At 28.2% G+C, this 14,775-nt stretch overlaps 1 protein-coding gene across 9 annotated transcripts in view; it reads left to right on the forward strand.

Annotated features, from left to right (window-relative positions):
• Positions 1–14,775, forward strand: part of LOC143239982 (protein MMS22-like) — a 213,586-nt gene that overhangs the window by 132,553 nt on the left and 66,258 nt on the right. For 8 of the 9 annotated variants that reach the window (XM_076481705.1, XM_076481707.1, XM_076481706.1 and 5 more), the window contains 6 exons: positions 2,825–2,997; positions 6,311–6,441; positions 6,877–6,967; positions 10,795–10,871; positions 11,871–11,991; positions 12,175–12,258. In XM_076481705.1, coding sequence (XP_076337820.1) covers positions 2,825–2,997; positions 6,311–6,441; positions 6,877–6,967; positions 10,795–10,871; positions 11,871–11,991; positions 12,175–12,258 — 677 coding nt within the window. The remainder of the gene's footprint in view (positions 1–2,824; positions 2,998–6,310; positions 6,442–6,876; positions 6,968–10,794; positions 10,872–11,870; positions 11,992–12,174; positions 12,259–14,775) is intronic. The other variant, XM_076481708.1, reaches the window with a different exon arrangement.

Raw genomic sequence — 14,775 nt, forward strand, 5'->3', positions numbered from 1 at the left:
AACAATGTAATATTGTACATTACTTGACAGATAAAAACATTAGCTTTCTGTTGGTTATAAATAATGTAGTATTAAATGTTAGAGAGAACTATTGGGAATTTATGAAAGAGAGGACGTTAACATTTGGGCATGGTAAGGAGGTCTGATTTTTCTATTTTATGGTTCCATAAATAATGTTGAAGGCTATATAAGGTTTACTATGTATTAATATAAGTAATGTATTTTTCCATATATTTCATTAGGGTGTTAAAAAATTAGAGAAGAGAGAAGACCTAAAAATTAAATATCTCATACTTGGGAAAAGTTTTCAACTGCTTACTGAAAATTAAGAACTTAAGACTTATGTTAAAATTCAGTTTATTAATGAAGTTGGATGCCAATATCACTTGTATGCAATTGAGAAAAAGTAATTAAAATTTTAAATTAGCTCTGTAAAAGGTTGCAACATGTGTTCTTCTACGTACATGTTGCAGAATTTTAAACAACGTGGATTAAAAACCAATTTACAATATAATATATGGTAATCTAAATATTCTTTAAAATTAAAAGTAACTAATGGGGGATTTATCAAAACTAAAATTATTTAAGCTCCAGATAACAATGATAAGAGTTTAATTGTGAGAGATTGTAAGAAATTAAGAAAGTAATTTTTTGTCAGTTCTACACAACAAGATAGAACTTTTACACTATTATTTAAACTGTTGTAATATAAAAAGACTGTTTAGTGTAGATATTACTATTTAGTTTTTTCTTGGAGTTAAAAACAGATGTTTATTTGAAGTTCTGTTTGAAACTCATTAATGTTAAGAATACATCCAGCAGATGATATAGTAGTAAACATATATATAGTATGAGGTGAGCAGGAAACTGAATACAGACAAAGACCATAAAAGAAGAGAGTAAATTCATGGCCATGGAAGTGATTGGCCTGACATTTAATGTGTTAGAGGAACTCTAATAGTTTTAAAGTGGACAAGAAGTGTAGTTTATTCCATCAAAGCAAGTTTTAAAGTAATTGAAGCAGTCTCAGTGCATATTGACAAAAGGAACAGGTGATATTTAAAGTACAAGTATCAGATGATTACTGGAAGAGCAGTATGTGACTGTGGTAATTTGCCCTACAGTTATAAGTTAATTATACACAGAATACTAGTGTAATAGAAATATATAAAGGTACCTGATTTGTCAACTGGAATTTAAAACAATTTAATAGGCCTAGGTGGACTTTTTGCAAAAAGAACCATATACATGATGTCTATAATTTAAAGCATTTGATATACATCCTTTAACATTACAACAGATATCATTGAGTGTCAGCACAGCAGTTGCAAATGGAGGAAAAATATCTTTTTTTAAACTTCTGTCACAAAATTCTTCTTTCCACCAGTAGTGGCCTTACTAGGTTTACCTGCAACATCTGGATACTGCTCCACAGACACCAGTTCCAGCAATACCAGTTTCCTTTCCATTATTCCAGAACTCCCAGAACTGTTGATGTCTTCAGACAGTAAATAATTCATTAAGTTAAATTAAATAAATATAAATAATCTTTAAGTCCTAAGTGAATGATTTATTGTTGAAGTGGCTTTAAAATATATTTAATTTTTAATCGATAAAATAGTGTGTGAGTAATGTACAGTATTTTCCAAAGTGCATTAAGTCCTCTTACAATCACCTCTGTCAAATACCATATGGCACCATAAACTTGAAACATCATCTCTTTTGGCCTGCAGTGCTGTTAAGTGTTAATGTTATTTTTTAGTTTAATTTATTTTCAAACAACAGTAGTGTAAAGTTATTTGGGCCAAAAAAATTGTGATTTTGGGGTTGGGTGGAAATTAGCTTAAAAACTCAGACTTTTGTCAATTCAGCAATGCTTTAGTCCCATGTGTTCTTAATTATCAAGGGATTATTCTATAACAAAATCTTAATTTAAAATGAAACATCTCTATCACGATAAAAGACCTTATCTCATCCCACCTCTATTCATGGATTGTATTATCATAGAGATGTGGTAGTTCCAAGGTAACTTATATAGACAGAACCAGATATCATATATTTGTGTGTTCATGAACGTGTGACAGCTTAAGGTAAAATGAGAAACGAATTATTATCTTCCTTTGCCCACACGTGCAGGCAGGCCTGTAATAATATATTCATTTCTTGTACTTCAGAGTCTTAACTATAGGCTGTAGTGACATGGAACTACTCTTAAAGGAAATCATTATTAAATACTGTTAAACTATTATGGTTCTTCTCTGGATTTAAATTTATCTTACACTTATTTACTCATCCTTTAGTTACTTTTAACTTGCAAGGATGCTTAAACTACAATACCTTATTATGTATGTTTTAATTCATCTTATTTTCTCACACATTAATTGATTTCTGTTGCACCTATATCATTTAGATCAACTTATTTAAAATGGAATAAAGGCACTCCAAAACTTAAAATAAATGTTTGTTTGTTATTTTTTTTGTTATCTCAGTGTTGTTGTTGCTCCTCATTATGTCATTGTTGTATATTTTAAGCAAACCAAAAGAAGGAACTTGTATTGTTTTAAGATGGATGATTGGTTTGGATGAGCATAATAGAAACAAATATGTCAAAGTTTTTATAGGAAGACTTTGAAAAAAAAAAACATTATAAAATATTTATATTTCTCTTATTTTTTAGTTATGTACATTATTCAAATCATTACATGTAAATATTATTTTTAAAGTTATCTTGTTTTGCAAACATACCTTGAAAAATGTCACATTTATCAGAAACATTTTGTATTTAAGAATTTATGTATTTTGTTTTTGATTTAAAAATTTTCAGAGCAAGAAGATTTGTGATATAACAGACTTTCTTCATGAAGAGAGAATTACTTTGAAGAAGCGTGAGATAGCTTGGCAGGCTTTATTTGCTTTAGCTCTTGTTTGTCAAGAACGTTCTTGTGACATGAGTGTTGTCTCTTCAAAACTAGCCAAGTATTTTTCTGATACTTGTCGGTTTGTACAATTTGTATACTGTTTGTTTTTTACACTATCTATAACATGAAATTGCAAAATTAATAACTTAATTTATAAAGAAAGTGATTTATTATAAAAAATAAAATGAAAATAATGAGCTTGAAGGAGAAGTCAAAATCTTGAAAATATTTAATAATCACTAAAAGCAAAAGTCTAATTAAGACATTACTTTTCCATTGATAATCTCATTTTCAAGAAATGCTAAAAAAAAAAGACTCCAAAATAAATAAGTTTAAATGGCATATATTATAGTGTACAACATTCAGGTGTTGGCAGTCTTTTACATGAGTGAAAGTTCTTTATTTGTAGATGAAAAAACCTGCTCTTTCTACTGGTTATAAACATGTTCATCTGCCATCTAAAGTTGATTAACAAACAATCATGACAGTTATAGATAAAAGGAAGTGGTTTCTCTGATGGGTGTGACAAACTTATTGCTATCTCAGCAAATTGAGAAAGTAGGATTTTCAAATTATAGATTCTTGATTGTAATTGTATATAGTTTGTGCTTCTAATTGTTTGGAAACTGTAGAAACCCATTATTGACACTATAAATTTCTGAAGCAGAAAAAAAATTGATAATTTTTAAATACTTTTGTTTTAAATTAAAACATTTTAACTATAATGTACAATTTCTTGTCAAGTTTATTCTTGTATATTGATAATAAAATTAAGTTTTGAATGTAACACTAAATGATCATGTCAAAGAACTAGATTCAGAAACAAATAATTAATTTCTATTCAAAGTATTGTTAGTTAAATATAATGTTCAAACTACATTGCATATAATAATTAGAATTCATTGTTTCATTACTTGGATACCCTTACTGTTAATGATATTTTTGGATCATGTAATCTGGCTTTAATACATTAAGAGCAATAACAACATTTGTTAAACATTGCATGAAAGCAAAAAATTAGTATTGCAATATAATGAAATCAACAGTTCAGTTTCCTTCTGTAGTTTTGTCATGTACATGAAATAAGACCTGTATCATACGGAGTAATTTTTACTTACAGAAAACAACAATGGTAATGAAGAGGGAAGGAATTTGGTTTTATTAAGATACATACTTTTATTGTAGCATTTAACTTTTGATCTTTGTCTATTTACCACCATCTGTGTTTGACAAAAAACATCATAACTATGAAAGTATTAGGAACATTACATAACTGTTTCAGAGTTAATTGTGTTGTTATTTTGTAAAGACAGTGAATTAAAGTTGCTACAATATGATATTTGCATAGAACTGTGTTCGATATTCTAGTGGCTCTACAGGGCCTAAATTCCTGCTAGTACCAGTTAACTTGACTTTCTACATTTCGGAGCATGTGTTCATTTGCCCGAGATCTGGAACCTGAAAATTTTGGACTTGGCTTCTTTGCATTTAAGATATGACTTCAATTAAGAATTTAAAATTTAAGTAAATAAAATGAAAAATTGGTTACAAGAATAGTTAAAAATTATGTATTTGACCCTACAAAGTTGGGTCTTTCCATGATCATAGATGAAATGCCATGTCATCATGTTTGTAAACTAATATTAAAAATTTTATTGAACTGCCATTTTAGAAATATATGTCGACATGTTTGGTATCAAATTGTAGATTATAATTCAAATTTTAGTATTATACATTAGTTAATATCTTATTTTAAAAGTAAATATTAAAAACAATTTCTAATTATCAATATTTCTGTCAAATGGTATGTTGACTGCAGCATTGATTCAAATTAAATGTTTATGATGTTCAAATACAAAGTGTTTAGTTTATTATGAATTAAAACCTTGAATTATCAGTTTTGACAAGCTAGAATGTAAAATAAGAACCTCCTATTTTTTCTGTTTACTGGGATATTGCTACATTTATTGAATAAAACAGTGGCTCCACCCACCTCTTTCCATTGTTGGAAACACTTGTTTATTTACACTTATTTATGTTTATGATGGGTGAATAACCAGTTGAAAGTTCAGAATGTCCTTCACATGGTTTTATAAGCCTAAATGTAATATTTACTTGGGAAACCCTTTCTTTCCATGGTATATTGCAAGTGGTAAGATAAAACATTATCAAGCTGAAAAATAATAATATTGTATTAAACTAAAATATAGCTTAATTACTAACCACAGTTGATTATAGTGAAATTATGTGGTGTGGATATATTAATTGATGATTTTTGTGTTATTTCAAAATGCATATATAAAATCTTAAAACTTGTATATTCTTCACGTGCAAACTTTGATAAGGCTTAGCAAATTATAACAAGCAGTAAAGGAGTGCAAAGGTCATAATAAGAAGAGATAGTTGTTTTTTATACTACTTTATTCACTGTTCTGTGTTTTAAGAAAAATAGCAAACTTAAGAACTTATTTCTAAATGGTGATAATGTATAAACAAACATATAATGTATTATAACAGAAATGTGACTGTATTTTACAAAATACTTGCCCACTAGAATACAGCCAAGATGGGTCAATTTTTAAAGTTATTTGATACAATAACATGAGTGTATGTGCATCACATCATTCAACTTTTGCAGACACTGTTGAAAGGTCAATAAAATGAAAGTAAAAAAATTTTATTTACATCTAATGTTATGATATTTAAATTTTTTATGCTAAGCATTTGTGGTTTGTGTTATAAATTGAAGTAATTTATTTTTATGGTAGTTACAAGGTTGGTCAAATTAACCAAACCCATACAGAGATACAATAGTGAAAATAGCAGATAAAATACAAAGTTTTTTCTTTAAAAAATATTTTAAAATTGTCTAAATTTTATATAGATTTTGCACATTAAATGTGAACATTTTTTGATACATAAAACTATTTTCAATCTTAAAATTAAAGTTACTTTGTATGTAAATTATTTTAATTCAAAACAAAAAATGCATAAGCAAATCAGTATTCAAAAAATACTTAAAATTTAATAAAAAAAGAAAATCTGGTATTTTTTGTGTACAAAAGCCTTATAATGTTTACTGATTATCTGCGAAATTTCTTGAAGATATGTTTACTGTATTAAAAGTTATAGTATAAAAACTATTACATGTACAAAATTGTTACAAGGTCAGTCCATAGGACCGTGCCTGTGGTGAAAAAGTTATGCAGTAGAACACTGTGGTTTTCATTTTTTAATAATAGATTTGACAGTCATGTCTTGAATATATAGATTCAACTCACTTTCTTTAAACTTTCTAAGGTCATTTTACTTAGTTTATACTGTTGAGAATTATTGAATTACTAATTTTTTTTTAGTTTCTTTATTATATTTTACATCCTATTTTGCTATAGAGAATATCAACAGTCTCAAGATGTGACACATCAGCGAAAGTTGATGAGTTTGTTAATATCTTACCAAGGTGGTCTTCAAGAAGTCTTTTCTCATAGCTCGGTTTTAGGTAACTCTGAGTACTTACTGTTGGGTAAGTTTTAATTATATTTTGATTTTATATAAAGTACTATATGTACTATATGAAGGTTTTTGCTAGGTACACGTGACAGTGTTCAAATTACAAGGAATTATTGTTTCCCTAATAAATATTTAATGACATGCACAAAATAAATTGATATCATTTTGTACTTTATGATTTTTTTGTCTCAGTTTTAAAATGTATTTTACAATATAACTCGTATGTATTCAGCATAAGCCATATCTTACTCTTAGTCATTCCCAACATGATATGCCTCACAGTAACACAATTATGTCAGCAGACTTACAACTCTAGAAACTGGATTTTGATACCCATGGTGGGCAGAGCACAGATAGTTCATTGTGCATTTTCATGCTTAATTACAAACAAACAAACTCAACATGATATAAAAGTAGAAATTTGATTTATTTTTTCTTTGTTTTTCAGGCTCAGGATTTGGTCAAATATTGATGAAGTGTTCCTCATCAGAACAAGGCCACATTTTAACTGTTATTGGAGACATTATTACTCAGTTAAGGTGTTTTAAAGGCTTTCATAAAACTTGTATGTTTTGAATACTCAAAAGTTTTGTTGAACAGAAAAGAAAGAAATACAAACTAAGTTGTAAAGTTTAATAGCGGGATATTGGTTATTTAAAAGGTGATTGTTAACCCGGGTGACCGAATTAATCAGTATAACTGATTACCTTTAAGCTTTAGATACATTAACTGACATTGTGTAAAATAACAGTTTAATCAAAATTATGATTAAATTGATTAATTTCCCAGAAACAATTGAAATTAGTGTTCCTGATTATTACTGTTTTTGATTATTTTAACTATCAAAGTAATAAAAATATTAACTGTTACTACTTCCATTAGCATGGTTACAGGTGACAGTATGCATACATTCTGCTTGTACACAGCTTATGAACAAATTGTTAATGCTCGCATTGTATATGTAAATAATAGTGTGGTTTTAACTTAATATATTGCTGTCTTACTACAAATTACAAATATAACCAGTGTTACTTATGGTGAGACTGCTTCAATAAAAAAAAGTTATAGTAAATGAATATTCTTCATTTGCTTCAAAAAATGTTTGCTGAATAGCTTGCTTATTTAACTCTTTGTCAGGAAATACAAGACATGGGGTAATAAAAATCTAACACTGTGTAATACTGTTAAATTATTAACCTATTTACATAATAACAGCTTCTGTTAAGCTTATGACCAGTTTTAACTAGATAGGAAGCATGAAAAGGGATTAAAAGGTTTTTTGGCTTTTGTCATGTGCCATTTAAATACTACCCAGTATTAAAGGTAAGCTTAAAGTGTTTGATTTATGGCATTCTCAGTTCCATCCAACCTATATTGTTAATTTCTCTATATTTATAATTTTAATGTGTGCTTTCTAAACTTCTGATTGTGTCAGTGACTTATTTGCTTAGAAGTTCACATTTTGTTTATACTTAAGAAGCTGTAGTTATTTATGATGTTTTGGTTATTTAACTGTATGTATATAAAACGTAAATAAATTTTTTTGATATTTTCCTTGTGTGAAATTTTAAAAGGCTCAGCAACCTATGTCCAGCAACAACCAAGTATAAAGGTTGTAGTGAGAAGAAATAAGTGTTTGCTTTACTCCTTGATTTATTGTTCTATATTTTAAGAAAGATAACTTTAATAATTCGTTTCTTAGTAATAGTAGTCTATATACATGTATATAATGTATAATACTTGAAATGTGATTGTATATTACAAAATACTAAAACACAGCCAAGACAGTGAAGATTAAAGATCAGTTTTTTATTACTGAATGCGTAACATGAGTGCATGTGCACCACATCAGTGCAAGGTATGTCATGTTAGCTAGGCATGACTGGAAGGTCAATATAATAAAAAATAATATATTTGTAAATATATACCATAATGAGACATAAGCCACTTAGACTCAACACTTGTATATTCGTGCAACAATATATAGTTATTCTAGCATGAAAAAAGCATAATTTGTATTTAATTCCTAATTTTTTATGATGGTCACAAGGTTGGTTAAGTGACAGATTCAACACAGTTAGTATATATAAAATAACATAAAATATAAATTCTTACTGAAAACAAACCTTAGAAATGTATTTAGGAGATTTTAAAGATTACACAAATAATATTTGAGATTTTTGGAACAAAGAATAGTTTTTTTAATCATAAAATTAAATTGCTTTGCACACAGACTAGTAATTTTTGCAAAGGAATTTTTATTGAAAATATTTCATTTAAAAAATCTGATTTTTGTTTACAAAATATTGGTAACTTTTACTAAACACCTACTAAATTTTGTAAAGGTATACATGCTGTATCAAAAGTTATAGTGCAAATACTTAACAAGTGCAAACTTATGTATGTTATACAAGCCCATAACGAAAGAGTTAACCATAACAAAATGTGACCTGCGTGCAGTGAAAAATTTTATGAAAGGTTTGTACATGATGGAGAAAAATAGACATCATTTTTATATGCAGTATACAGGAGTTACCACATAAATTGTAAATATTTCAACACAATAAAACCATCATAAGTTTCTGTTGTCAACTTTCACTAAGTGTGCAATCCAAGTGGTTTTATGAAGTGTAGGTATTTCTGTCATTTTTCCCTTGATTGCAGAAAATGCATATAAACTATATTATATCTTAGTTGAGCATTTAGACTTCTTTAATTACTTGTTGCCACTAACTTGCATGTCTTGATGCAGTTTTGTATTTCATTAATGAAAGTAAATTCAGGGTAAGTTGTTAGCACTCAAGATCCACCTACAAAAGTTGTAATATTTTCAAAACTAAACCCAAAACTTGAGCTCTTTTGGGTAGTTGCCTATTCTTTTACACTCAAAACCAATTCTTCTCGTGTTCCACTAGTTATTACCTATCACCCAAAACTAAAAAATCTACTCTGGATACTAAAGAAACACTTTTACCTCCTTCAATTTAATGATGGATTAAAATCTATTTTGGTGGAATTTCCTGTTGTTTTTTTCAGAAAAAATAAAATTTTGCATTCACACTAAGTTCACGCTAAAGTAAACTAAGTCAACACCACATGGAAGTCAACTTTGCAGTAGCAAACAATGTCAAACCTGTAAGTTCATGCATGAAACGGATAAATTTTCTGACAAAGGAAACCAAAAGCAGTTCAGAAATACTAATTCCATAAACTGCTCTATGAAAAATGTTATTCACTTAACTGAGTGTTGAAAATGCAATTTTCAATATGTAGGTCAAACCAAAACAATTATACGGGAATATTTTAACAACCATAAATCAATAATAAAAACAAAGAACTTCTGGTTGCAAAACACTTTAATATGCCTAGACAATCTCTTGAATACATTAAACTTATGGGTACAGACACCTTATATCTAACAGAAATGGAAATTAAAAAAGCTTATTAGATAGCATTGTTAAATACTGTAACACCAAATGGCATCATTTTAGATCCCAGGGTTGTTGACTTTTGAAAGTCTCTGGAAAAATTTACAAAACTAAATTCATTATTATTAAACTTGCTTTACATTATTTGTATTATTCCTCATTATAAATCTGTATATATATTGGTTTAATTTCCTATATATTCAGCTTCAGTATTATTTTCTCTATTTCCTACCACTTTTTGCCATTACTTAATTTTAATTGTCTTTCTATTGTTTATTTTGATTTTATCTTTATATAAATTAGTTAACAATTCTTATAACTATTACCAACTTTACACACCCCTCTGACACAAACAACTCTAGGTTATGATTGGCTAGTTTTTAAGGCCAACTCATATTGAACATTCATTTTACATGACATTGACATCCAAGCTTATATATTTCATCACACTCATTAAACATAGTCCTGTATTCTCCTGAAGAAGAATAGTCAACTTTTTAAAAGTGCTTAAGTTTTGGGTCTCATTTTGAAAATATTATCGAAAGTACTTATTTTTAACATCAGATCAGTACATTTAACAAAAATGCATCATTTATTTAAATTATTCAAGAAGTAAAGGACTAAATTTACAATCATTTTGTTACTTGCAGGTTTCAATAAAATAAAGTCATACTACCTGTATAACATACTGCTATTTTGACTGTTGTGTTTATGAAGCTTCAGGTTTTTTTCCTATTGTGTATAATGTAGAATTTGTTCATCAACTTAATTAGTTATTTAATCAAAAGTGTTTTATTGAAATAATTGAGCACTAATTTATATTAGTAAATTATTATTCATGATAATTTATGTAACTGATTGTTTTAATTAATCAAGTTAATGATCTGCTGAACAACGTATATTAGAAGTGTATTACATTATAATTGTTTTTCTTTCAGGAATGCTCACAAGCAAGTGAAACAAAGCACAGATTTCCTTGACATTCATGGATTGAATGTGAAAAAACAGCATCAGAGTAATTTTTGTTTGTATTTTATTAAAAACTGACTTGTGCTCTTTACCAATGTTTATTTGCTACAATAGTTTATTTTAGATGAGAAATTCAGTAATCCTTTTTAGCTACTAACCAAACTAGAAAAGGTTTATATTCATAATCATTCACTTGCATGCATTCTGTCATTATGTGTAAGGGTAATTTTAGCTGTATTATTTATTTCTTTTGCTTTATTGGTTGTTATCAATGTGTTAATCATAAAATTACAGACATTACACACCATCCTTTCTTAATGAAATAATGGTCTCACGAATAAGATATATTTTCAAACCACTGGAAGTTTAATGTTAGTGTATATTAGTTTGTAGGATCTCATAAATTTATAAATTTGCATAGTTGTTTTTCTGGAAATATAGAATTGCATTTTATGTATTATCATTTTTTATAAGATTTGAATTGAAGATTATTCAGTTCCAACACCAGTCAGACAGGCAGAGTATTTGGAAGATTTTGCCTTCAAGATTTGTAGATCACCAGTATATCAGAAATGCTGGTTTGGATGGCTAAGACAAATTGTGGGGTAGTTGCAGCCTTCTTCCCTCTCAGCCCTTCTTTAGCATTACTGATCTTGAAATTATTATGAGGGAAATGTGATTTTTAATCTGTGTGTCCAACATACTCATTAAACAAGCTTCAATCTCTTTTCTTGGAGTCATTTTGAAAATTTATTTGATATTGAGCATGTGGATTAAAACATGATGATTAATTTGTTTTTTTGTCATCAGTTTTTTCACATTATAAATTAAAATTAGAATGAAGTTTACTATGCTTCTTTATTAATATTATATTTTGTTATTATTTATGTGTTTTATTATATAATTTTGTAAAGTTTGAATGCTTTGGAATTCATTTTTGTGGTAGATGTTAACATTGAAGTTTTGTCAGGTGTATACATTTGTGTGTGTGTATATATTAATTCCATGATTATTCACATTTTTTCCCATGTTTCTGTCTATATAGCTCTGGCATCTTTCTTGTATGAAGAAATATTGCCATCTGTTCGAACTCTGTCAAATTTTCAGACACCTCTCCCTCAATTGGCAGATATTGCAGCCGGTCTCACAATTCTCATGTTAGAACTGTGAGTAATTTGCAACACAAATAGCATATTGTTTTTAGCATACAACATTCATTCTGTTCTGTAATATTTATCTTGTTGCTGATAGACTGCCTGTCCGTTTTTTAAGGTGTAGACATGTACATACATAAATTGAGAAAAGGGTTAGCTTTGTATATGATATAATTATTTTCCTTTATTTTCCAGACCTGCTAGTTCTAATGATAAAGCAAAAGAAGGTTTTTCTGATGTGTTTTCTCAGTTCAGTATCAGTGGGAAAACCAGTCCAGTGTAAGCCACAGATTTTTATTTCTAACAGTTTCTTATTCTGTTTGTTTTAAATTATTAAAAGGTAACTTTTTGTGCTTGAGGACTGTAGTTAGAAGTATTGTATGCATTTTTATGACAGCAAAAAAGCTGAAACTTAAAATAGTATTAAATTTCCATGAAAAACATTAATAGAAAGTTAGAAGTATGGATTCAACAATTAGCAACAGCCGTTCAATTTGATTTCTTTTTTTTTTGAAGTCTGTTTGATTGGCTTGTAACATGACCTATATATTAAGGTGAGAATAAAGCTGTTTTCTCAGTAGAAAGAAGAGAGAAACACACTGAATGTAAAAAGCTCAATATTTATTATGTCCATTAACTACTGTACCCAGCTATATGGTCATCTACCACATAGCTGGGTACATGACCATGAGAATATTCATAGTAGAACTGTAAACTTTACATTTTATAATGTCCCCAATACAATTTGAGCAAATGCAGAAGTTAATGTACTCTGTGAGACACAAAATATTAATATTTTGATTTTTTATATTTACTTCTGAGCAAAGAAATTAAATAATGAATAATACTAAAATTTGGATTAAAAACTGTAATTTGATTCCAAATTTATGGACATACATTCATAAAATAATTGTTTAATGACTAGTGCACCAAACATAATGGAACGGGTAATGACCCAAACTGTATGGAAAGGGTTAACCCTCTTTCTAATGGTCAATCAAAGTGCATTTAGTGAACAATACGTAAGTGATGTTTTGCAATTTCACATATTGCTGTAAGACAAATATTGATCAAATGATTTGTAAAAAGTCAGGGAATTTCTTTTTTACCCAAAGCAAGAAAAGCATGAAAACACTTGGTACATTTTCAATTTATATACAACTTTTACTTATTTTTATGCAAGTATTTTACACAACATTTCCACATTATCATATTTAGTTGCTTTGTTTTGTTTTCAACCATAAATAAATAATCTTTCAATTCATGTAGATTGATATATGTATACACAAGTAACATGTATCATTTCTAAAAATTAAATACATTGTTAGATTGTTAAATACTAAAACCTCTTTTACCATTATAAATTCATTACACCAAACATTCTCACCCTTTCCTGCTTTATTAATAAAAGTGTTAATATATCCATACCAGCTGTTCTGAGATACATTCTCACCCTCACCTGATTTATTAATAAAAGTGTTAATATATCCATACTAGCCATTGTGAGATACATTCTCACCCTTTTATCTGTAGAGACATTTTAATGTGATGGTCAATGCAATATTTTGGTAAAGAGTAGCCCCAGAGTTGACAGTAGGTGGTGTTGACTAGCTGTCTTTTCTTTAGTCTTTCACTGATTGATGAATTATAGACAGCTGGTAGAGATATCCCTTGTGTAGCTTTGAGTGAAATTCAAAATAAAACTGCTAAAACTTGTGTGCTTGAGGATGAATGCACCAATGATCAAAATGTTGTACTTGTTTTGCATATATTTTTTCTTACTGCAAAAACTGTAACTTGTAATGAAATAACACTTACAATTTGTAAGTAAACTAAATTGTTGGGTAAATAGTCATTAACTTTTATACTATATCCCGGATTTGATGAAAATAAGTAAGTATTTTTCTATAGACATTGTAAAGCTATCATGAAATGATAGAAGATACTGTAATGCTCAAGGATTCAAAGAGTTTTTCCTACATGTTATTGAAAAATACTATCCTGTGCTGAATTTCAATGTTTGTACCTTATACTATTCTAAGAACACATGTTATTATATGCTACAGACTACAGCTGTGTTTTTCTTGTGATTTATTAGTATGTCACCTAAGATAATTGTTAAACATACTCTATATTTCATTGTTGTTTTTCTCTTTAGTAATCATTATTGACAGAATCTCACTATAAACTGACACAGTTGTTATGCTCTTAAATAATTATGAAAGATACCCTTTTCTATACTTTTTGTTTGTCACTTAAATATTCATAGAAAATAATCTCTTAATTTAGAATTACTTGATTCCCTCACTCAAAATGCAGTAAAATACATTATCTTTCTGTTGTCTTTAATTCACTATATTCTTCTGTTTTTCAATCCAGTGATCTACTTTTCTTGTTTCCAACCACAGATTCTTTTGTTTGAGTTTTATAAATATTGCTTAGAAATACAGAATAATTTTTAAGAAAGCCCTATATATAAAATGATTTTATCTTGAAAACAGTTTTTCCTGGTGAACTCACAGACACATTGAGAATCAGAAATTTTGGGTTTGTAATGTTTGGAGATGATGCAGGACCATGGGTGTTTCAAAAAAAGTTGTTAAATATACTATCCATCATTGTGAATCAATATACCAAACCTACTCCTGAATTAATGATTTTTTTGGTTTTTATTATCCACACATTATCATATACATTGATGTGATTTTATTAAAATCATCAATCTCACATTGTTGAAATATGGAAAACTAAAATGAAAAGCAATTCAGGTAAAGGTATTATAATATGATTTTGTAA

Source organism: Tachypleus tridentatus, chromosome 13, assembly GCF_004210375.1.
Source record: "Tachypleus tridentatus isolate NWPU-2018 chromosome 13, ASM421037v1, whole genome shotgun sequence".
NCBI classification, from domain to species: domain Eukaryota; kingdom Metazoa; phylum Arthropoda; class Merostomata; order Xiphosura; family Limulidae; genus Tachypleus; species Tachypleus tridentatus.